Here is a 15,605-nt window from a genome sequence, read left to right as displayed (position 1 = left end):
CATTGCAACATATAAAACCAATAGAGAGACTACTATTCAAAATATGAAAAGAACTTAAAAAGAATAAAGCTGGAGGTATCTCACGCCCTGACTTCAGACTCTAGTACAGACCTACAGTAAACCAAACAGTATGGTACTGACACCAAAACAGACATATGGAACAGAATAGAGAGACCAGAAATAAACCTATATACACTTATGGTCAATTAATCTAAGACAAAGGAGGCAAGAATGTTCAATAGGAAAAAGGTCTCTTCAATAAGTGGTGCTGGGAAAACTGGACAGCTACTTGTGAAACAATTAAATTAGAACACTTTCTCACATCATATACAAAAATAAATTCAAAATGGATTAAAGACCTAAATACAAGATCAGAAACCATAAAACTCCTTGAAGAAAACATAGGCAAAACACTCTGACATAAATAATAGCAATATTATTTTGGATCTGTCTCCTAAGACAAAGGAAACCAAAGCAAAAATAAACAAATGGGACCTAAATAAACTTAAAAGCTTTTGCACTGAAAAGGAAACCACTGACAACATGAAAAGACAACCTACTAAATGGCAGAAAATATTTGCAAATGATTTGACCTATAAGGGATTAATATCTAAAATATATGAACATCTCATAAAACTCAATGTTAAAAAAACAATTAAAAATGGGCAGAAGACCTGAATAGACATGTTTCCAAAGAATACATACAGGTGGCCAATAGGCACATGAAAAGATGCACATCACTAATCAACAAAGAAATACAAATCAAAACCACAATGAGATATCACTTCATACCTGTCAGAATGGCTATCATCAAAAAGACTACAAATAACAAATGTTGGCAAGGATGTGGAGAAAAGGGAACCCTAGTACACTGTTGGTAGGAATATGAATTGGTGCAGCCACTATGGAAAACAGTATGAAGGTTTCTCAAAAACTAAAATTAGAACTACCATAAGATCCAGCAATTCCACTCCTGGGTATATATCCAAAGAAAACGAAAATACTAATCCAAAAAGATGAACGCACCCAATGTTCACAGCAGCATTATGTACATTATTTACAATAGCCAAGATATGGAAGAAACCTAAGTGCCTGCTAACAGCCAAATGAATAAATAACATGTGGTATGATACACACACACGCACACACACACACACACACACACAGAGAAATATTACTCAGCCATGAAAAAGAAAGAAATCCTGTCATTTGCAACAACATGGATGGACATGGAGGGTATTATGATTAGTGAAATAAGTCAGACAGAGAAAGACAAATACTGTATGTTATCATTTATATGTGGAATCTAAAAAATAAAATGAATGAATATAACAAAACTGAAATAGACTCACAGTTATAGAGAACAGACTAGTGGTTACCAGTGGGGAAAGAGAAGGAGGAAGGGGCAAGATAGGGGTAGGGGATAAAGAGGTATAAAATGTGTAAAATAAATCAGCTACAAAGATACATTTACAGTTCAGGAAATATGGCCAATATTTTATAATAACTTTAAATGGAGTATAATCTGTAAAAATATTGAATCACTATGTTCTACATCTGAAAGTAATATAATATTGTAAATCAACTATACTTCAATTAAAAAATGAAATAAACTCTTAAAAGCAAGAATAAAAAGGCAAATAACCCAATAGAAAAGTAGGCCAAAAATTCAATAGACCCTTCAAAAAACAGCAAATCCCAAAAGCCAATAACTATATTTAAAACTGTAAAATATTTATATTTTCACTAGTAATCATGAAAACTAAAATTCACACCATAATGAGGTACCACTACACACAGATTAGATAGGAAATATTAAAATAAATGATAACAACTAATGTCAAGGAATTTAAATATGAGTCACCACCACTGTTGGAAGTGTAAGTTGATTTGACCACTTGTCATTATCTTGTGGTTTAAGGACATATTTTCTCTGTGACTCAGCATCTCATTCCTGAAACTTCCCTGTAACCCAGTAGTTCACTCCCTAGAGAAACGTGTTCTCCTGTGTACTAGGATACATATATAAACATGTATCTTGTTCAGCATTGTTCATGACAGCCATAAATAGAAAACAACACAAATATCTATCAACAGTATTACAGGAATGTGCACATAAGTAATAAATCTACAAAGAAAAACAATGAATGGGTTAACATAAAAGTTAGGTAAGTGGTTATTGTTTGTGCTATGGGAGGGTTTTGTGATGATGCAAGGCATGGAGGGGATTCTTGGTTGTTGCCAATGTTCCATTTCTTGACCCGTGTGATTGTAACAATTGTTACTGCTTCATAATTTTCATTAAATGTACATAGAGTCTATAGATTTTCCATCCAAACTCACAAAGAGAAACAGCTATTGTGCTTACTACCTAGGGAGTTAAGTACACAGGAATGATGCTACAGATGAATACTTATGTCTCCACAGCGATGCTTGCTGGCCACAAAAGCTAAAGCAGCAGGATAACTGCCTTTCCTTATTTTCAAATTCCAAGTCTCACATAAATGCACTGAGTTTGTGGAATTTCTTTTATATAAAGATCCCAAGCTGAAAGAGGGTTTGGGATTTTTTTTTCTTAACTTCTAACCTCTGCCTTAGGAAGGTATACTAGAAAATGCAGTAGCCCCCTTATCCTCAGGGTATACATTCCAAGACCCCAGTGGTTGCATGAAACAGCAGATAGCACCGAATCCTATATATACTGTGTTTTTTTCCTATACTTACATACCTATGATAAAATTTATAAGATAGGCACAGTAAGAGGTTAACAATAACGAATAATAAAATGTAAAAATTATAGCAATATACTATAATAAAAGTTATGTGAATGTGGTCCCTTCCTCTCTCAAAATATCTTATTGTACAAATTTCATGCCTTTTCCATCTTAACTAAGCACTTATCATGCACTGTGGCCATAACTTTTGCAATTTGAGGTGTGACCGCAAAACTAGCATGAATTTATTTTTCCTTCTTCACAATTTCACATACAGAAGGTTCATTCTTACCATAGATCTTAGCAACCTCAGCAAATGATTTTTTCTTTCCTTATTAAACCAAGAACTTTCACCTTTTCACCTAAAGAAACTACTTTACAGCTTCTCTTTGGCATATCCAAATTGCCAGCATCACTCCTCTTTTGCTTTGGGGCCATTATTAAGTAAAATAAGGGTGACTTGGACACAAGCACTGTGATACTGAGAGTCAGTTCTATAACCAAGATGGCTACTAAGTGACTAAGGGGTGAGATACGCCAGACAAAGGGATGGTCCATACCCCGGTGGGTGGATGGATGATACAAGATTTCATCACACTACTCAGAAATTTATGAATTGTTTATTTCTGGAAGTTTCTATTTAATATTTTTGGACTTCGGTTGACCGTGGGTAACTGAAACAGTAGAAAATGAAACCTCGAATAAAGGGAAATGACTATAGATCAAATAGATGCTGAGTGCCAATCCACTTATTTCACTCTAGGAGTAATCTTGGATGAATCAATTATAATACCATCTGAACTCTCCAAATATCTTTAGTTCTTTCAGATTGGTAAGAAGTGGTCTTGTTAATGACATAGTAATACTTTTTCCCCTTGTCAATAAACAACATGGTGCACATATTCACTGAAGTGTGTCAAAACTCACACCTGTTAAATGACATTTTCAAATTAACTTCCTTAAGGTGATCTTGCCCTTAGAGAAGTAACTTTTCTTGCCTTTTCAGAGTCCTTAACTCCAAGAATCAAGTTTATTATTTAACTATACCTACACTTCCAAATACTCTCACCAATAGCCACTGTCCCCAAAGAGTTTAGACTCAAGTGTTACCCTGAAGCATTTTTTCAAAGGAAAAAAAATCTCCCTAGAAAAAAGTATTTATATTCTCTTTAGGTTTAGTCTTCCTATGGGTATCAAATAATATTCACTCCTTCCTTAAATCTAACACAGACAAAAAAATTCCTGAATCTATACCATGCCAACTTCTGAATTCTGAATTTGGGATACAGTAAATTAATGATTAATAGTTTCTTCTTCAACTTCCTTTAGTACAAACACACACACATCCTAATTTTCTTAGTCTTTTAAAATACCATCACAATTGAATAAGATTACTAACTTCGATACTGTGATATCATAATATAGGATTTCCTACTATGGTACCATAAAACATTGATCTCTGATGGCTCAATCACACTGAAAAGCTCTACAAACTCTAGGGTTCTACAGCTGTAGTTCTCCTTTTGCACTGCTTATTGAGAGGAAAAATTTGTATTCATACCTTATAACTTCTCTTTAAACTTGCCTTCCATTCTTAGGTTACTTAAGATTTTGTATATTCAAATCTGTCCATAAATTGGAGTCAAATATTACTCTGATATTTGATTAGGTGCTAAAATCAGTGGAAAATAGTGTTTAAGGGAGTAAAGTCAAAATTACCCTTGAAAATCTCTTAAATCAATCATAACATACACTGTCCACTAAATAATTTATATCAGTTTCTCTAAAGCTTAATCAATTTCCCTTACCCATCCTCTCAATTAATTATTCAATGAATTATTTGAGAATGGTAGAGAATCATGAATTCCTAAATAATGCATTCTTCTTCTCACGTACCTACTGGCTGTCTTTTCACTAGTTTCAAGCCCTCTTTCAAATGTAGCTGGAGCCAAATACTGTATCAACTGCATTGCCCCCATCAATATTGCCATATCATTCAGGGACTTTTCCTCCGTCTTCATAAACAATCTAATTTCCCTTCTATCATCCATTTTGGATGATGCAGGCACACATATGACCTTCCCCAGGCTTCTTCCCTCTCTTCATAGCCTGATAACAGCTTGTGAAATTTTCCTATGGGAAACTAATAAACTCACAAGAAAGCATTAACCTAGGCATTCATGTTAAACCATGCATTCTCTCGGCCAGTGCTTCCAGGCCAAGATTACTACTTTTCTCAAGTTACTCCCCTGCTGAAAGAGTATTCATTACATCAATTTACAAAAGCTGTGAGCACTCCCCTTCCTCAGCAACAATCTGGTAGTTTAGATAAACGGTGGAGTATTTCTTGGCTAATTTCTATGGGAGTCTTAGATGGAGGCACAGCCATATGTTATGTCACAGTACAGTAATCTCAGACAAGACCACAAGTATATAAATCCTTATTTATGTAGACTTGAATATCTGGAAGAGCATGAAAGTGGGTCTGTTACTAGAAGAAAAGCCGACGTTACAATACAAAACACATAGAGAACAGTGGAGAGCACGGATAGTGTTTTCCTCTTTTCCATTTAAAGTCTATACAGGTTTCAGCTTAAAGCTGCATCTCTGTAGGTTCTCCCTAACTTTTCTCCTCTTCACCATGACCTTGGTTTTTTCAGCTTTCTTCTTACTCTGCAAGGCTTGATTAGCAGTCAATAGGCTCCTTTCATCTTCTCAGCAAGATACGCTGTGGGAGAGGTCAGGTACCTTGAAGGTCCTACGGAAATACGTTTTAATCTTTCAGTTAAACATCTACAATCAAAATTTCCCTTGCAAATGTTGATAGCCTTTATTTGGTGTTATGATAATAGAAACTTTATTTTCTCATCTAAGCTAAGGCTCTCTTCTAGGAGGGGGAAATGACCAAAAAAAGGGAGGGGGGACTTGGAGAAAACAAATCTTGTCTTACTGCATAACACTGAAGACAGAGAACAGAATTATATGGCACTTTTTCTTGAGGAGATGATGACATTGCACTCTGGTATTCTTTTTTTCTTCTTTAATTAATTAATTTTTATTTATTTTTGGCTGCGTTGGGTCTTCATTGCTGCGCGTGGGGTTTCTCTAGTGACGGCGAGTGGGGGTTACTCTTCATTGCGGTGTCTTCGCTTGTTGTGGAGCACGGGCTCTAGACACGTGGGATTCAGTAGTTGTGCCATGCAGGCTCAGTAGTTATGGCACACGGGCTTAGTTGCTCTGGGCATGTGGGATCTTCCTGGACCAGGGCTCGCACCCATGTCCCCTGCCTTGGCAGGCGGATTCTTAACCACTGCGCCACCACGGAAGTTCTGCACTGTGGTATTCTAATGAGAGAAGTGGAATTTTTTTTAATTGTTTTGCATAGAGGGAATTTACCACCATAGTGGTGATATCTGACTTCTCTTGTGTCTTAACTTCTGAGACCTAAAGCCATTCAGCAGTGTTTTCTTGGTAGCTCTTGAAATACCAGACTGTAGTAGAAGAAATGACAGACCTTTGTCCAATGTCTAAAGCCAGTTTATTAACCAGAAGCACAATTTAAGGACTCTGTACTTCAAATAAATCAAATCCTTATAGTCTCTAATTTATACATAATCTTTCAGTTCCATTATTTTTCATTTCCAAAGATAATTTTTTTTTAAATCCACTAGGCTATATTTTCTACCTAAACTATATGTTCCATTAAAATAAAAGTATGGGGGTTGCTAAATGGGCCAAGATCCTCTCATGTTCTATCATGTATGTCATTAAAAATAATTCAGAAAACAATGCCATGTTTATTATCAGATTATGTGTCTGTTATAAAAGATACATTGGAAAACCAGGTTAATCATATGTGGTTTGATTGAGAAATTCAATCTTGATGAAGTAAAGAAATTTAAATGTTTAATTTTTTTTCAGTAACTGCTACAAGGGAAATTTAATGCTTTTGCAGTCTAGACCAAAAATTACATCTAATTTTAAAGAATTCATTTAAGTAAATATATGGACATTTCATGTACTACTATTATTATGTTATTATTTTTATTGGGGGGATATTTGTTCAAAGCAACAACTCCAAATAGCCAAAAAGCTTCCCACATGCTCTTCTCTAAATTCCTGTTTTGTTTAATTATAACCCTGAGTTTAGAATTAAAAAGAAAAAGGGGAAAAGAGGGAGACCCTCCTCTGACTACAAGCACAATTAGCTGCCCATTAGCAGTTATGATCCTGGTCTTCGGCCTCTGATATCAGTGGCCTCTAATAACATGGGATGGGTTCACTCTGTGGCTTCAGCATGGGAAGAGTTTAAGGTTCATCCTCATTCTTGCCTCTTTTACAACAGAAGACACCCCAAAGTGGAAGCCATGTCTTAACTTTTGTCACTTCCAGCAATAACCCCCTCCAACTTATTCTCTGGGCTACTGTTCGACCACACTGAGTTCTCTTTTAAGCTCTCTGAGAGTGACAGTGAACTAACTGGAGGACTGGTATTTCATCATCTCTTACCCAGAAACACTGTTTCTTCTACCAGGTCTGATTGGTAGAACAAATGAAACAAATTTTCAAACAACAAACTTTCAAACACACAACACCTATCAAATGATTTGTTTGCTTTGTTTTGATCTCAATAACTGTAGCTTTCATCTCTAGAAGTTAAATTTGGTTCTTTTTTATATCTTCTATATTTCGACATAACTTTTTTTAACATGTGTGGTACAATTATAAAAGCTATTTTGACTTCCTTATCTTCTCATTCTAACATCTGTGCCAGTTTTGGGTCACTCTCAAGTGATTATTCTTATTATAGTTCATCTTTCCCTGACCCTTTGTATGCCTGGTAATCTTTGGTTGGATGCCATAACTTATTAATTTTGCCTTGTAGTAGTGATGAATATTTTTGTATTTCTATAAATATTATTGAGTTTTGCTCTGGAACATAGTCAAGTTACTTGGAAAGGTTTTCACCTTTTTGTGTCTTGCCTTGAAGATTTGTTCTGCTCTCAAAAACTTCATTAGTTAAATGTTTTATATCTATTGTTTAGATGATGAAAATGAAATTCCTAGAGAAAATGTAAAAGCCATGTACCTGGCTGTGGTAGGATCTCAAAAATTATCATTGAATAATTTGAATTCATACCCCTCTGATTCTAAAAACACCATGGTGTCACTCTTCACAACGTTCCTCTGTTTTTAATTAACTCACTTACTAGCTAGATGAAAAGTCCCTCAAAAGTTTCTTAAATATAAAATTTAAATACTGTGCTAAAAATATATATAATAATTTTCTTACCACTGGCTCTAACAATTTACTCATCTAATTCAGGCTTTTCACTTAACAGTAATTACATATGGTTATAATATGTGAGAATGTGCAACGAGAACTTACGTTGGAAAAATATCTGTTCTTACATTTCATATTATACAAATGTTTTCACTGTACAGGAAAAGCCAGACATATTCTAAAATATTTATTTGCAGTAATGTCTTGGATATATATTTTCCTTTAATAATTAATAAAACTAAGAACTGACAATAACATTGATTGAGAAGGAGTATAATTTTGAGGTTCCTGCCTCAGAGACGATGTTAATCTTCATGTTCACATTTCATGTAGTTTAGTTCAGAAAAAAGTTTTCATTTTCCTCTTTGTAACTAAAAGAATCCCCATTCTGCATTCAGAACAGTCACAGTAAAAAACAAAGGCCTACTTTATATAAAGTCAGAATTTATAAACACACACACCCATATATACATATATGCGTGTGTGTGTGTGTATATATATATGTGTGTGTGTGTGTATATATATATATATATATATATATATATATATATATAAAACTTCCTTATTCTTGTTTCCAAAATATTATTGTAAAGAAAATTATGACTTCTGTGGTATTTATTCATGAATAAACTCTAATGGAGAGTTCTACTCTTCGTTTTTGTCCAGTGTATGAACCCATATATAAGTTATGGAAATCCCCATCTTATGAGGAAGAATCTGTCTCTCGTTATTGAGATTGAAAATGCCAGCTACTTAATCTCTGAGTAACCTTTAAAGCCATAGGCTAGCATATGACCTTAGCTCTGACAATCAGTTATATCCATTCTGGAGACTGGACTAGAAGCTACTGACAAGAAGAAAAGACTGCTTAGAATATATTCTGGAAGTGGAAAGCACACACTGTTTTCAGTATCCAGAACAAATGTATCAGTGATTCATATTACTGTATTTAGCATCCCCTATCATTGATATTTGTAGTTCTAGCTGAAGTGTCTCTGCCCAGTGACTCTTGCACTAGGTTGTTCCCTGGACCAATTCTACAGCATGATTCCTAGGCATAAGTTTAAACTTCCAAACACCAATCCTGGTTCTTGAATCTTTTATTTAGAGATTCCATAAACTGTCCAATATATTTTTAATCGTTTATTTTCTACTTAATTAACCCAGAGTAAGTCATCTATTGCTCTAACATAAAAATTGATACCAGGAGAGATCAGAGACAACAGATCATTGAGGATATAGGGGAAATTGCCATCACTTATCTAGCCTGGTTGGCACTGGAGACAGTAAATCTCTAGTTGGCAATAAGAAACAAATTGAGAAAAATTAACCTTAGAGTCTCCTGGAACTTAAAGCCTACTAGTGACCTGACTAGGGAAAATCAAGTAGTAACTCACATGTAAAAGGATGAAGGTCCTGGGACTTCTCTGGTGGTGCAGTGGTTAGGAATCCACCTGACAGTGCAAGGGACACGGGTTCGAGCCCTGGTCCGGGAAGCAACTAAGCCCACGAGCCACAACTACTGAGCCTGTGTGCCACAACTACTAAAGCCTATGAGCCTAGAGCCTGTGCTCTGCAACAAGAGAAGCCACGGCAATGAGAAGCCCGCACACTGCAATCAAGAGTAGCCCTCACTCGCCACAACTAGAGAAAGCCCGTGCACAGCAACGAAGACCCCATGGAGCCAAAAATAAATAAATAAATTTATCTTTTAAAAAAGTATGGAGGCCCTGAATATTCCAAATCTGTAGGGTGTCATGGTTACTTCTAAGGGCACTGGGAGAGCATCCTTTCCCAATTGTATTCTTAGCTCCTTTGTCAAAGATCAGTTGGCTGTATATGCATATGTTTATTTCTAGTCTCTCTATTCTGTTCCATTCGTCTTTTTGCCAGTACCATGCTGTTTTGAGTACTGTAGGTTTGTAATATATTTTTTGAAATCAGAAACTCTTATGCCTCCAACTTTGTTCTTTCTCAAAACTGACAAATGGTGTTGGTGAAATTGGATATCCACATGCAAAAGAATGAAACTGGACTCTTGTATCATACACAAAAATCAACTCTAAATGGATTAAAGACTTAAACATAAGATCTGAAACTGTAAAACTCCTAGAAGAAAACATAGGGGAAAAGATCCTTGACACTAATTTTGGCAATGATGTCCTATCTATATGACACCAAAAGCACAGGCAACAAAGCAAAAATGGGCAAGTAGAACTACATCAAACTAAAAACCCTCTGAACAGCAAAGGAAACAATCAACAAAATGAAAAGGCAGCCTATGGAATAGAAGAAAATACTTGCAAACCCTGTATCAGATAAGGGCTTAATATTCAAAATTTATAAACTCCTATGACTTAATAGCAAAAAAAAAAAAACCCCAAATAACCCAATTTAAAAATGGGCAATGGGCTTGAACAGACATTTTTCCAAAGAAGATATATAAATGGTCAACAGATATATGAAAAGGTGCTCGACATCACTAACCATCAGGAAAATGTAAATCAAAACCACAATGAGGGAATTCCCTGGTGGTCCAGTGGTTAAGACTCTGTGCTTTCACTGCTGAGGGTGCAGGTTCAATCCCTGGTCAGGGAACTAAGATCCCACATGCCACACAGCACAGACCAAAACAACCCCCAAAAAACAACAAAAGAAAACGCACAATGAGATATCATCCTGAACCTGTTAGGATGGCTATTATAAAAATAAATAAAGTATTGGTAAGGATGTGGAGAAATTGGAACTACAGTGTACTGTTGGTAAGAATGTAAAATGGTACAGTTGCTATGAAATAGTATGGAGGGTCTTGAAAACCTTAAAAATAGAATTATCACGTGACCCAGCAATGCCACTTCTGTGTAGATAGTCTAAAGATTTGAAATCAAGATCTAAAAGATATTTCTCCACTACCATGCTCACTGTAGCATTATTCATGATAGCCAAGATATGGACAAAACGTATGAATACATTTTTAAAATGTGATATATACATACAATAGAATATTGTCCAGCCTTAAAAAAGAAGGAAAATCTGCCATGTGCAGTAACATAGATATATCTGAAGATGTTATGCTAAGTGAAATATGCCAGTCACAGAAGAACAAATACTGCATGATTCCACTTATATGAGATATCTAAAATAGTCAAACTTGTAGAAACAAAGAATAGAATGATAGTTGCCAGGGGCTGTATTATACACTTAAAAATGTGAGAGTAGATCACATATTGTTTTCTTACCACAATAAAATTTCTTTTCATAAATTAATAAAATAAATTAAAAATAAAGACAACAGGATAAACCAATGTAATAAGAATGTAATATTCCAGTCTTAAATTCCCAGCTCAAGATAATGCCAAAATATCATTAACTTTCTGTGAATGTGATAAAAGTCTTACTTCTTGCATCCACAGGTTGAGATAGAATAACACTAAACATTTAATTCTGATGACTGCTTTATTATGAAAGTTTAATTGGCATCTTGGAATGGGGCATTGACTGAAAAAGAACTGGACTTCTTTGTAGTGGGATGAGGATATAATGGTAGATTCCAATAAAGAAAGGACTCTCCAACCCTCACTTGCCATCTTTCTAAAGAGAAGTCAATTTTACGATATATAGTAACATTTCTTTCGCCATGATTGGAGACATGTAATGACTTAGCCAAGACGAGTTACCTAGAAAATGGAAGTCAATTTTTCCCATCCCAACCTCTTTACCCTTCCCTGTATTGATTCTTGGTACCTTCGATACCACTATTCTCCACTAGTCAGGGTGGTGACATGAAGATGAAATGATAAATGGCAGTTTGACTTAAGTCTGCCTCCCAGTAGGACTAGTAGGATGCCCCAAAATTCCATAAATATTTCATTAGTTTCTTAGTATATCATTAAAGTAGTACACTCAGCCACAAGCAGAATCACCATCTTGGCTGCATGTCTCAGGGAATAATATTTTTATTAGGAAGAGCCCACTAAAAGCCCCAAGAGCTTCCTCTATTTATTATAATAATATATCAAAAGCATGATTAAATCCCTAAGAGAATCACAGTGATTAGTTTCACTACTGAAGATTTTACAAATTCAGGGTTGGTGATTTCTATCATATTCCCTTTTAAAATTTCAATTTGTCTAGTGTAGAAGTCAGAGTATTCAGGAGTAAAACAGAAGATTGTTATAAATTTGATCAGCTAGAGACAGCAAATTGAGGCCGTTATTCTATATGTGGTCTCTTCACTAGAACAAATCAGTAAGGTTCTAAGGAACCTGCTTTGTTTTCTAAGTAATCAATAGTTATTGATTAGGCACATGCTTTTATTCCTTTACTCTAAAAAGCTGAGAACATCAGAACAATTTGCTTGCAAATCACAAGGCAGCAGTATTAATTTCACTGTATTGTCTCAACTTATTCATTCTACATCACAGCTTAGTTCATAGAGACCTTGACCTTCTGACATCACACTTATCCTCTATTTTAATGACATCATGCTCAGAGAACCTACAGATCAGTAAATAGACTACCCAAAGTGTCTTGGCAAGACCCATGTCTGCCTGTAAGTCATAGATACATTGCATGAACCTTGTCCATTCCCTATGTTTTAGGAATCTCCCACTTTATGAGGCAAATCCACCTTTCACCATAGAAGCTAAACATCTCAAGTACTTGTTTTCTCAGCCTCCTTTGAAACTAGGGCATTAGCACAAAAACGGAATTCTATCAGTTGGATGCATATGCCCCAGATTTGCAATTAAAAGCTGCCAGTGAGTGAGTGGAAAACAGTAATTGTAGAGTCTATACTGGTCACACAAAAGAACCCTAGTGGAAGCAATACCCTCTTTCCAGCAGCATCTAAATTCTGTGTTTGTGAGCTCAGCATTACGATCTGCAGAGTAATCAAGTAATCCAGCAGTAGTGGCAATCTCGTCTTCACCACATCAGACCATGAAATAAGTTTAGACATTTCTCCTGGCTGATAGTTTAGACCCACGGTTCTCTGACTCTCCAAACCATTCTGTGAGCTACTCTGTATCATTGTAATAAATTCATTTTCTTAAAGTTATCTAAGTCATATCATGTTGCTTAAAACCAAGAGTTCTGCCGATACACCCAATTAGCATTTAGTAAGCATCTTCAACTGGCCTTATCAGACCCTAAAGGAAACTAGATAGATAGGATACAAACTCTGTTAGTGCATATGCTTGTGGGGGAAACTGTGATGGTGTTAGAGTACACACATATGTAATAAACCATGGGAGTATAGCTAAAATTTTGCTTTTCTTATGCTAATTGTGATTTCTTCTTTGTGGATTATTAAAGTAAAATGCTTAATTCCTGAACATTTGGATCTATTTTAAAATAATTTTTGTTACTGATTTCTAACTCAACATCTCAATGGTCAGAAAGCATCTTTTATTGTATTTCAGTCTTTGAAATATGTTGAGACTTGCTTTATGTACAACCATATAATCAATTTTGTAATATAGTCTATATATACTTGTTAAAAGTGTGATTTCCATCATCATTGTTGCATAGAGCGTTTTATATATTTCAAATTGATCAAGTTTCATATTTGTGTTAAAAATCTTCCATGGACTTTTGGCTGGTTGTTCTACCTACTACTGAGGGAGTTGTGTTAAAATCTCCCACGATGATTGTGGATTTACATATTTATTCTTCTTTTCCTGTCAAGTTTTGCTGTATGAATTTTTAAAAACATTACTTTTTGTATGAAATCTTAGATTTATTACATTGTTTTAGAGAATTGATCTTTTAATCCTTATGGTATTTGAAACAAATTCTACAGGTAAGCCATTTGAATAAGATAATTTAACAAGGTTGCTGAATCCAAGGTCAATATTTTTAAAAATCAATTGTATTTGTACAGACCAACAGCAAATAGGATATTCAGAAAACGATGCTCTTGATGGTAATATCTAAAAAGTGAAACACATAAAAATAAATCTAATGAGAGGTACGAAGACTTCTATATGCAAAATTATGAAGCAGTACTGAGAAAAATTAAAGAATACCTAGATAAAGGGATATACCATATTCATGGACTGAGGGACTCAACTTATTAGAGAAATCAATACTCCACATATTAATCTCAGTTTCAACATAGTCAAGTCCCATTAATTTGGGGTTTTTTATTTTTGTTTTTGTGTTTGGCTGTTATATTTGTTGCATATTTGTTTGTTTGGTTTTTATTTCTTTGGGGAGATTAACAATGGTTTTAAAATCACTGGGAAGTGTGTCCTCCTACAATTTAAAACTGCTACTCTCTTCCTCATTGATGCTTAAAATTTCATATTTAGATATACATTCTATAACTTTACCTTTCTTTGCCCCTCTTAAATCTCACTCCTCACACTTCCCTGGGAGAGGCAGCACCTTAAGGCTTGTAAGCCATTTACATTTCAGTACAAGTTTGATACAAGTTTCCTAGAAGAAGTTTTGGTAGGAGAAGGAGAGAACAGAGATAAGAGGCACCAAAAAGGGCAAGGAAAAAAGAAAATGAGTTCAATAAAGACAACCACAGATTGGAGAAAGACCAGCCTTTTGCTATTTCTCAATCCTTCTTAGAACAGCTCTGTTGATTGACATTCAGAAAAACAGATGACTGCAGTATTTCTGCTTATTGATTTACTTTATATTCCAGTATAAGCCACTACCAATCAAGCAGTCATCATCTGCTTAATCCAAAGTTTTACTTTACAATTGTTTTTTATGTTGCTTTTTAAGTTGATATGACATCTGGATTCTAAAACATGACATTCTGTTCTCTTTTGGATACAGGAAAAAATATTTTGATGTTTGAGACTGTATGATTAATTTTCCAAATGGTGGAAAGAGTACTGGATTGAGAACAGAGATTTTAATACTTCTTAATATTTAATATGCAATCATCTATCTTTGGTAAATTCCTTAGCTAAGCAGGCTCATATTTTTCTCATTTGTAAAATGAAGGGACTCAAATATCTCATGAACCTGTTCTCAACCCCTTTAAGAGTACATGACTCTTAGTCAGATGTTCACTGGATCACTCAGCAAATTCTTTCTAAGAATAAGACAGTATAATTTTAGATGACACCTTTCTTTTAATAACATCAATTAATTTTTTCTCAAAAATTTCCAGTTAAGCAGTAGAGATAAATATCTTTTAGATATGGGGATATCAATAAAGACTGAAGTTTTACTAAGCTTACAGAGTTGAAAGTAAAAGGATAAGTATTGTTAATATCAATATTATCATTTAGAAAATGCTTTTTACATCTTTTAGGTTTAGTTCAGAAACAAATAATGTTTTAAGTCATCTCCAAATGCTCAAAGGGCAAATAATTTATTCTATATATGACAATTATAATAACACAACACTTTGATTCCTTAAGTATGATTTGTAATTCAAACTTACCCCTCATTTATTATAAAAAAAGTTTATTCCTTTGATCTAAATTTACTAAAATAGATATAAATTGTCTGTGTTACATAATATTTTCAAATGTAACTTCCTTGTCTTACAATACCCTCACTTGAGACAGGCAATATAATAGATGTATTATTAAAACGCCTGCTCTTTCTACAATCTAATGGTTTTCAACATGACTTAG

At 34.6% G+C, this 15,605-nt stretch overlaps 1 protein-coding gene and 1 pseudogene across 14 annotated transcripts in view; both read right to left on the bottom strand.

Annotated features, from left to right (window-relative positions):
* Window positions 1-15,605, bottom strand: part of LOC309808828 (centrosomal protein of 78 kDa-like) — a 1,511,271-nt pseudogene that overhangs the window by 1,213,905 nt on the left and 281,761 nt on the right. The window lies entirely within an intron of this gene.
* Window positions 1-15,605, bottom strand: part of LOC309807088 (uncharacterized protein) — a 457,860-nt gene that overhangs the window by 403,516 nt on the left and 38,739 nt on the right. For 2 of the 13 annotated variants that reach the window (XR_014294489.1, XM_082626314.1), the window contains exon 3: window positions 5,089-6,058. The exons of 8 other annotated variants lie outside the window; for them this stretch is intronic. Coding sequence is in view for 4 of the 5 variants with exons in the window: in XM_082626314.1 (XP_082482440.1) it covers window positions 6,018-6,058 (41 nt within the window). In the remaining variant the exon portion in view is untranslated. Of the gene's footprint in view, window positions 1-5,088; window positions 6,059-13,735; window positions 13,932-15,605 lie in introns of those variants that run through there. 3 more of the 13 variants (XM_082626312.1, XM_082626311.1, XM_082626315.1) reach the window with 2 other exon arrangements.

The sequence above is a fragment of the Mesoplodon mirus genome, assembly GCF_964341445.2.
Source record: "Mesoplodon mirus genome assembly, chromosome: 7".
Taxonomy (NCBI): domain Eukaryota; kingdom Metazoa; phylum Chordata; class Mammalia; order Artiodactyla; family Ziphiidae; genus Mesoplodon; species Mesoplodon mirus.
The sequence above is the reverse complement of the archived record's forward strand: the minus strand, read 5'-3'. Positions and strand labels throughout refer to the sequence as shown.